General features: G+C 51.2%; 1 protein-coding gene across 1 annotated transcript; it reads left to right on the forward strand.

Moving 5' to 3' along the window:
* Positions 1 to 127: 127 nt before the first annotated feature.
* Positions 128 to 3936, forward strand: LOC133919514 (serine/threonine receptor-like kinase NFP). Its single transcript, XM_062363931.1, has 2 exons — positions 128 to 1397; positions 2953 to 3936. The coding sequence occupies exons 1-2, from the start codon at positions 198 to 200 to the stop codon at positions 3700 to 3702; spliced, it is 1950 nt and encodes a 649-aa protein (XP_062219915.1). The 5' UTR covers positions 128 to 197; the 3' UTR covers positions 3703 to 3936.
* The last annotated feature ends 6396 nt before the right edge of the window (positions 3937 to 10332 follow it).

The following is a 10332-nucleotide window of genomic DNA, read 5'->3' on the forward strand; positions in this document are numbered from 1 at the left end:
ATTGTAGTTTATAATACTGTTCTTGTATATTTGATTAGCAAAGTTAGAGGATGCCCGGTTCCATCGCACATATATCATCCCGTTTGGATAGATTTTTTTTTAACTTTTTCAAAAAGGCCCTCGGTCTGCCCAACAAAACCCACATCAATTTGCGACTTGCTGGCCACCAACCCGAGAGCCTATCCACAGCTTGAGCCATGGGGCCGCCGCGGTTGCTGGCGCTGGCCGCGCTGCTGCTGTGCCGCCTGTGCGCGCTCCCCGCCCCGGCGCGGTCGCAGAACGCGACCACGCCCGTGGCCGCGCCGGCGTCCGTGGAGGGGTTCAACTGCTCTGCGAACCGCTCGTACCCGTGCCAGGCCTACGCGCTCTACCGCGCGGGGTTCGCGGGCGTGCCGCTCGACCTCGCGGCCGTGGGGGACCTCTTCGGCCTCAGCCGCTTCATGGTCGCGCACGCCAACAACCTGTCAACCACGGCTTCGCCGGCCGCGGGGCAGCCGCTGCTCGTGCCGCTCCAGTGCGGCTGCCCCTCCGGATCCCCCAACTCCTACGCGCCCACGCAGTACCAGATCAACCCGGGGGACACGTACTGGATCGTCTCCACCACCAAGCTGCAGAACCTCACGCAGTACCAGGCCGTGGAGCGCGTCAACCCCACGCTGGTGCCCACCAACCTCGATGTCGGCGTCATGGTCACGTTCCCAATCTTCTGCCAGTGCCCGGCCGCCGCCGACAACGCAACCACCGCGCTTGTCACCTACGTCATACAGCAGGGCGACACCTACTCGTCCATCGCCTCCGCCTTCGCCGTCGACGCCCAGTCGCTCGTCTCCCTCAACGGACCCGAGCAGGGCACGCAGCTGTTCTCGGAGATACTCGTGCCGCTCCGCCGGCAGGTGCCGCAGTGGCTGCCGCCAATCGTGCTCCGAAACAACGTCTCCACGACGCCAGCGTCCCCGCCTCCGTCCGCGTCTCCCGCCGCGACCGTTGTGAGCAACGACCGGAACGGGGTGGTCACAGGGCTGGCCGTCGGGCTGGGCGTCATCGGTGCGCTTTGGCTGCTGCAGATGCTGCTGCTGGCCTGCCTGTGGAGACGCCTCAAGGCGAAGGGGCGGCGGGGGGATCCGGTGGTGAGCGGCGGCGGCATCGAGGGCGGCAGGTTTGCCAAGAGCGCGTCCGGCCGCGCCGGCGGCGGGGATAGGTTCTTGGTCAGCGACATATCCGAGTGGCTGGACAAGTACAGGGTGTTCAAGATCGAGGAGCTGGAGCGCTGCACGGGGGGATTCGACGATGCGCACCTCATCCAGGGCAGCGTGTACAAGGCGACCATCGACGGCGAGGTGTTCGCCGTTAAGAAGATGAAGTGGGACGCCTGCGAGGAGCTCAAGATCCTGCAAAAGGTGCGGTCCTTTTCTCCATACCTGAATTGCTTGTTCCAGTACTGTCAGACCTCGGAATGAAAATTTACTTTCAAACTAATTTACTGCAGAACAAAGAAACCAATAATTGCTGCTCTATTGCTTTGACCATTACAATTTGCAGTCTTTGATTGGGACAGAATGATTTTAAAGAACGCTGATATTACACAATAGCACTCCATTCGACGCACTTCTACTTTTGAACAAATAAAGCACGCACTTCTACGATTCTATTTGTTCCAGATGAAATGATCGCAGTAGTTCCAGATGAAATGATTGTTGGCCGTTGAGCTGGCTTTTCAAAGTTGAAAAGTTGGCTTATGAAGTAATGAATAAAAGCTGGGAAGCAAATTGGGTAGAGTTTTTTTATTTTTAGCGTGCTAAGAAATTAAAAATTTATTATAAAAATTAATAATAGAAAGCCATCTATCAAAAACCAAAAGGCAGAAAATAGCATTTCATCAACCTAAAAATCGAAGGCATCAGCTCAATTAAACAGACCCTTACCAACAACCAACAGAAGTAGTGGTAGAGTATTTTAGAGTCATGTTTGTGTCTGAACCTCTTTCTTTGTCATTGGTTTGCAATCTTGCTACTGACGTGGACGTCAGCTTTTGAGGGAAGGACCATCTCTCTTTTGGTTGGTTAAATACATAAGCCAAATTATTGATGCTAGCAGTGGGTTTAGGAAATTCATTGATGGATCTATGATCTATCGCTCTGCTGGTTTCATGAGATGCCTTGAGACTGTTGTGCCGGCCCAGCACTTGGTAGTGTCACCAACGGATCTCAGGAGCCTTAGAAAAGTACAAGGACATCCAAACGTAGATGAGGCAACCACGATACACAATACTTGTTTTTAACTCCCATTTTCTTGTTAGAGAGTGTCCCATCTCTCTTTGTTCATAATGAACCAACGAACCGTAGGCGTACGGTGCAGGGGCAGCGTATGCCGTGTGATGGTGCCGAGAGTGTGCACATCTAATGTTAAGGTGGTGACATCGGAATCTTGTGCGTGCTAGAGCAACTAGACAGAGGACTCCAAGACTGAGTGCACTTGACTTGGTAATGTGCCTTTGCTAGTCTCCGGCCCGATCACATGCGCAACTAAATATCGCCACGTACGTACATGGCTACATCACTACGTACATGAGTCTTTGCGTGCTGATGTACGACATTGAACCGCTCGTTGTTTTTCAACGAAGCCTGTTGTCATGACAGGTGACACGTGGGGACATTGACTGGGTCTTTGAATTCCACATCCGCCTCACCACTCACCAACTCGGCAGTCGACAACCCATGACAACTTGCGAAATCGTTGTGCAACTTGTAGGAGTACGTGACTAGGATAAATTGACCATACTAACAACGCGCAATTAATCACATTACCAACCAAACTGTAATTTGTAGTACGACGCAGAATCGAAAAAAATCAAAGAGCATTTGCCTGTTTTCTGTAGTATGAATGATGAGGGTCGTTTGCAGTAGCTAGACATGGCATGATTTTGATTTTTGCAACGTATATTTTTTTTTTCAGGTTAACCACAGCAACCTGGTGAAGCTGGAGGGGTTCTGCATTAACTCGGAGACGGGCGACTGCTTCCTGGTGTACGAGTACGTGGAGAACGGCTCGCTGGACCTGTGGCTGCTGGACCGCGACCGCGCCCGGCGGCTGGACTGGCGCACGCGCCTCCACATCGCGCTGGACCTCGCCCACGGCCTCCAGTACATCCACGAGCACACCTGGCCGCGCGTGGTGCACAAGGACATCAAGAGCAGCAACGTCCTCCTGGACGCTCGCATGCGCGCCAAGATCGCCAACTTCGGCCTCGCCAAGACGGGCCACAACGCCGTCACCACCCATATCGTCGGCACGCAGGGGTACATCGCGCCCGAGTACCTTGCCGACGGCCTCGTCACCACCAAGATGGACGTGTACGCCTACGGCGTCGTCCTTCTCGAGCTGGTGTCTGGGCGCGAGGCCGCCGGCGAGAACGGCGAGCCGCTGTGGGCGGACGCGGACGACAGGGTGTTCCGCGGCCGGGACGAGAGGCTGGAGGCCCGAGTGGCGGCGTGGATGGACCCGGCGCTCGCGGAGCAGACGTGCCCGCCGGGAAGCGTGGCGAGCGTGGTGGGCGTGGCGAGGGCGTGCCTGCACAGGGACCCGTCCAAGCGCCCCAGCATGGTGGACGTGGCCTACACGCTGTCCAAGGCGGACGAGCACTTCGCCGACTACTCCGGCGATAGCGTATCCGTCGACGGCAGCGGCGAAATCGCGGCCCGATGAACCATTGGTTAGTACTCGGTCACAGTTCTTAGCCATCAGTTCGCGTTGTAAATGTTAAGGGTCTAGCGAGTGATAATGAGTGAGCAGAGCAGTGAGTAATAACGCCGGCATTACGACGGCTGAGGTCCGTGGGATCAGCTTGAGGTGTTAGTAGTGTAAAGCTGTGTTTTACTTACCCAGATCAGGATCAATGCGTCTTTCAAATATAAAGTAAGCGATTTGCGGCTTGGCTGATGTTTCGGAAAAGGAGATTTCGTTGGTAAGCGCAAGGGTGTAGGTCATCTGTTTTGCGAACAGATGCCCTTTACTTTATAAGCATGTGATCTATTATTAGTAATCTAATTACCATTAGCAGTTAGTAATCGGAAGGACACCGTTGAGAGGCAACCAACCGCACCAACAGATGCTTCGTTGGTAAACACATTAATCACTAAGATAAGTTCTTGATTCTACTGTTTACTCTGATTCTCTACTCGATCTACTACATCTACATTTCAAACACATTATCAGATATGTAGTTCATCACTAAGCATTCGTAAGAAGAAAGACGCCATCTGACCAGACAACAAATGCTAACAAAAAGGTACGAAGGCCTCTGTCAGACAGTGAACACACCACGGCGAACCTGTTTTGCCCAATTCATGGCATACTTGCATCTACGTACATCGTCGTCGTTGTCCTGCCGCATCGTCCTTGCCATCGTCGACCACGCTGTCATCCATGCCACGGTGCTGCTCGTCGTGGTTCTGACCACCACAACAGTCCTCCACGGGCCGCAACACATGTAGCAGCCTCGCCTATCGTCTGGCCACCGCTCTCATTGCCACCGACCTCGCTACCCATGCCGCCCTACTCTTTTGGAGTTCGGGCGTTTCTAGCACCGGCCAACGGCTTGAGATCCTTCACGACAGTGGCTCCTAACACGACAACGGTTGACTCCGGACCATCACCAACAATGGCAGCACGCTGTGGTGCTGCTTCTCTCTTCAATGCTCCAGCGGTGGTGGTATCTTCCTCCGAGGAGGAGGAGAATCCGGAGGAGTGCATTTAGTTGTACTCTCTTGAGTACACCCTACTGTCTCCTCCGAGGGCTGAGGCCGCTCGCTCCATTCCAGTGCAAGCCACCGGAGCCTCCTTTGACATGGCCGAACTGGCTCTGGAATCTTCCAATGCGATGATGTCTTGCCTCTTCTTCTTGTGGCATCGACCTTAACATGCCGGGCGGGTCTTCCTCCGTCGTGCTGGCCTTCATCAACTCTAGCTTTGAGGTCAAGGCTCTGACACGCCGTCGCCAGGCTTCGAGTGGATTACCTTTGACACATCGTCGCCAGGCTCCGAGCAGATTACCTCCGGAGCTAGGCTGCGGCTAAGGGTCGAGGGGGTCAAAGACCACCTCTCCCGTCTGGCCTTCGCTGTTGCCTCCAACACACCATCGCGAGGCTCCAGACAGATTACCTCCGAACCAGGCCGCGGCTAAGGGCCGAGGGGTCGAGGACCACCTCTCCCGTCTGGTCTTTAGCCTCGCCTCCGAAACCCCGTCGCTAGGCTACGGGCAGATTACCTCCGGAGCCGGGCCGTGGCTAAGGGCTGAGGGGGTTGAGGACCACCTCTCCCGTCTGGCCTTCAGCTTCACCTCCGACACGCCGTCGCCAGGCTCTGGGTGGATTACCTCCGGAGTCGGGTCGGGCTAAGGGCCTAGGGGGTCGAGGACCACCTCTCCCGTCTAGCCTTCGGCTTCGCCTCTGACACACCATCGCTAGGCTTCGAGCGGATTACCTCCGGAGTCAGGCTACGACAAAGGGCCGAGCCGGGCCGCGGCAAAGGGCCGAACGACTAAAAGGGTCGAAGACCACCTCCGGACCTTGTCTCCCAAGGTTCCAGATGGGCTTCACTAGGTCGAAAATCTGGAACAAATTTGGAAGAAGACCCTACCAACACCGAGCCCAAGGAGCACGCGATAACCAGAAACAACGAGGTCACCACCGCTTCACCTGGAGCTCCTTAGTTACCCTGCGTATCTACCACCGCTAGATTCCCGAGGCCATATATCCCTTGGAACGGACGAAACCGGCGATGATCTATGCGAAGGCTTGGCACGTCGGTCGTCCAATAAACTAGCCATCGCTTACGAAGGTGACGAAGAGAAGCGGCTCGAAGGCACACAGACTTGCGGTCCTCTGCTCGAACGGCGCCCTCACACTTTGGCCCAAAAAGAGATACAATCACCCCCAAGGGTCCAAATTATATTATTAAACAAATCATGCATCTGGAGGACGCGTACAAAGAAGCAAACAGTATAAAGGCCGCTGCAGGGGGGAAACCCGGAGAGAGCAAACCAGGGGGACAAAGAGTGCAAGGTGGCAAAAGACAACTATGACTCGCGACAGGGCCATAGTCGGATTGCAGAACAAGGCTGTCAGCGAAGCACCCCCGAAAGCCACCTTCGCATCCTACGGATCCTAGCATGGGTCACACAGGGAGCGGCGTATACACCTCATCCGCGGCATGCCGCCACGGAAGTTGATGCAGTAGCCGACCCTCGAGCTGTAAGAAGACGAAGAAGAAACCAATGGAGCCACCGTTGGGTCCTCCTCCCGCTTCTTCCCAGCCCTCGCCGCCGAAGTCCACTCCTCCTCGTCACTCTCCCCGTAGGAGATCCTAGTTGATCCCCGCATTATCGCCAGAGATATCGATGATCTCGACAGGCATGGTCTCCCGAATTGGGGGTTGGGTAGGGGCAACAGGCAGTTGTCCGCCCTGCAGGGACGAAAGACGAAACTGCCCAACCCCAATAGAAGCAGTTGAGATCATCGAGGTTTATGAAGAGGATGAGGAGGAAGACGATGCCATATTCAAAGACAAGTTAAGTGTTCACTCGTGGGGCGGTGATAGATCCAGCCGGATGACCCCCGCTTTATACGTGTGCCGAGAGGCCACGTCCGCACAAGAAGAGAAGCGGAACCAACTCGGCGTCACTCCGTGGCATCTCTCATTAACTCTGGAGGCCTGTGGCCATATCCCGGTCATCCTATATCGACACATGGCAACATCCCATGGCAACGCCTCGTTTTCTTGCATGAATGTCAAGTCTCATTAATGACCTAGCCCCTTTCGGCACCTGCCAGGGGTGTGGGCACAAGACCCTAGACAACCCACACATTATCCAGTCAGAAACGCAATAGTGACACATCCCATCCTACCGTCCTCAAACGGGCAAACGTGGGGATTCCTTAATCCCACATGCGTGATCCCCCACACTGACAAACTCAAATGGCAAGAAGACCCATCACCAAAACAGCCCAAAGAATCTAAATCGGCCTTGGCACAAACCCCGGAGCGTATCACCTCCACTGACGCCTCTCCGGCCTCGAGTCCTGATACCGTATACTACAACTCTAATAGGCTCCGGAACGTACCTCCTTTGCCGGACATCTTCGGTCTTCCACTCCGACTTCGACGCCGACTACACCTCCGACCTCAGCATAACCCTGTGTCTCCTTCACCAATGCACCGTTAGCATTGAGCTTCCCCATCGACGCCCGCAGTTCCCACTGAAAAACTCCTCAGAGACAGGGAATGGCCTTCGGGCATTCTTGTTACAAACTCAGGTTGGATTGGGTTTTCCTCTACATCCTCTCACCCCTCCAAATGTCGAGGTCAGAGAATGAGGGGGTACTGTTGGGGGAAAATAGACCAGCCTGAGGATAATAGTTGGTGGTCGCTATCAAAGGTCCCTCCAGAGCCTTCGGCCTTCAGACTCGGCAGGAGGCCCCATCCCCGGAGGCTGCAGGTCCCTTCGGACCACCTCTCCGGCTCATGCGTGGCCTTCTGAAGACTCGGAGCTACAGTAAGTAACCCTAGGAGCTTTCGGCCTCCGAACTCAACAGGATGTCTTATCCCCAGGGTCTGCGGACCCCTTTAGGTCTCCCCTTCGGTGCCCATGTGACCTTCCGAAGCCTAAATACGTGACCGGCCTCCGAAGATAATATTGGGGAAGAAAGGACACCCCCCTCTGCCGCCGACCTGACACGAGGTGACGGGTGATAAATGCCGGTGCAAGTGGTGCTTATCCTGACATCCCAACACAATGCAAGTCGTCTTGACACCCCCAGCAGAGCAGCATCAGGACGTAATTGGCAACCGGCTCACCCCTCAAGGGGCAAGCACCAACATAGTTACCACGGTAGATATTTATCTTCTATGTAAGGTAAAAGGTAGTTATCCAGGATAAGGCTCAATAATTCAGCCATGTCTTAGATATTTGTACATCGTGATAACTTGTACACTAAGCTACGTACTGCCTTATAAATAGGGAGTCGTGGTCATTTGGAAAAAAAAAAGGAAGAAAAGGGGACACGCTCAACATAGGACGGAGGAGCATAATCGCAGAGTTTTTCCTGTGATATTCCCCCTAGCCAAGTCCATATCTTTGCAATTAATACATTCATGGTGTTCATTCCTCTCAAACTTCGTCTCCAAACTTGAGTCTCCTCCTTAAAAGAAACTCTCGCTGTACTTGCGGGGGCAAGACGAACTCTTGCTCCAACACAAACAAATACCAGAGAAAGTTTTCTCTTTATCTTTAGGATTGTACTGTACATATATCAAACCCGTACCACATGTTGTGTATAAAGTAATTTTTAGAATATTGACACATTCCAAATATGGTATGATCGCCTTGGTCATCCCGGTATCGGAATGATGCGAAAAATTATCAGCAATTCAATTGGTCGTGGCATGAATACTGCCAAATTCTCACAATCTTTGAATTTTGTATGCACTACATGTGCTACAGGGAAATTGATTTTAAGACCATCTTATCTTAAAATCTGAGCTGAATCACTCAATTTCTTGAACACATTCAAGGCGATATATGTGGTTCTATCCAATCATTAACTGAACCGTTTAGATACTTCATAGTTCTCATTGACACATCTACATGATGATCACATGTGTGTCTTTTATCCACACAAAACCATGCTTTTGCTAAAATAATTGCCCAAATAATTAAATTATGATCACATTATCCTGAACATAGGATACAATCAATTCGAATAGACAATACGGCTAAATTCACCCCACGTGCCTTCAATGATTATTGTTTGGCCCTAGGAATTCAAGTTCAGCACTCAGTACCATATGTCCATACTCAAAATGTTTTGGTTGAATATCTCATCAAGAGAGTCAAGCTCATTGTATGACCATTATTACATAATTGCAACCAACCAACTTCATGTTGGGGTTATACAATCTTACACGCTGTTGACTTAATTCAATTGCGTCCAACTGCATATCACACAGCTTCCCCGCTACAGTAGTACATGAAAATCCTCCTAGCATTTCCCATATGGGAAAGTTCGGTTGCACTGTATATGTACGATCTCACCACCACAGCGTACATCAATGGGCCCACACAGGAAATTAGGGATCTACATGTATAACTCTCCGTCAATCATAAAATACCTCAAGCCCCTCACAGGAGACTTATCTACAGCCCGGTACGCTGACTGTATATTTAATGAGGAGCATTTCTCAGCATTAAGGGGAGATTTCAAGTACCAGAAAGAATACCAGGAAATCAATTGGAATGCCACAAATATTTCCTTCTCAGACCCACATACTCAGAAATCTGAACTCCAATTTCAGAGAATCATAAATTTGCAAAATATTACAAATAACCTACCAGATGCATTTACTGACAACAAAGTGTCACTAAATCCCATATTCCTTCTAGGAATGTGCTGGAAAGAGTGAATGTACCAAAAAAACCACTCCACTCCTAAATCAAAATAAGAGGGGAGAAGTACGGTCATAAAGGATAAAGCTTCTTGTAAGCTACCGCGGAAACAGAGGAAACCCTCCTCCAAAACAGTAAATACAAATCAACGTCAAGTTGAACGACACCTAAGGCCTATGGATACTATAAATCCAGTGGATGTTCAACATCCAAATCCTAGCTTAACTGTGCACACGAATACTGATGCTGGGATATCGGAACACCCAGACTCTATCGTAATGAGAAATCACGATGAGTCAGAAAGGGTAGATAAAATTTCCATCAATTATATTGATTCTGAAGAATCATTTGACAGAAAGTCTATAATTGTCGACACATACTTCTCCTCAAAGATTACAAAAGACCTTCCCAATGATCCAGATCCCAAGACCATAGCAGAGTGCCGCAAGCACTCAACTAGACAAAATGGAAGGATGCAATCCAGGCAGAATTGTGCTCGCTCTCCAATAGATAGGTATTCACATCAGTAATACCTACTCCTCGTAACATTTTTCCTGTGGGATACAAGTGAGTTTTCGTTCGCAAACGGAATGAAAACAACAAGGTTGTAAGCTATAAAGTGAGGCTTGTAGCACAAGGGTTCACGCAGAGACCCGACATTGATTGTAATGAGATTTATTCTCCAGGAATGAATGGAATCACGTTCTGATATCTAATTTCATTGGCAGTTCAAAATCATCTATCTATGCAGTTGATAGATGTAGTGACCGCATGCCTATATGGGTTACTTGACATATATATGAAAGTCCCCGAAGGACTAGACATTCTAAATCCAAACGCAAACCGCAACATGTATTGTGTAAATCTTAAAAAGTCACTATATGGCTTAAAAT

This window comes from Phragmites australis, chromosome 5 (genome assembly GCF_958298935.1).
Source record: "Phragmites australis chromosome 5, lpPhrAust1.1, whole genome shotgun sequence".
Taxonomy (NCBI): domain Eukaryota; kingdom Viridiplantae; phylum Streptophyta; class Magnoliopsida; order Poales; family Poaceae; genus Phragmites; species Phragmites australis.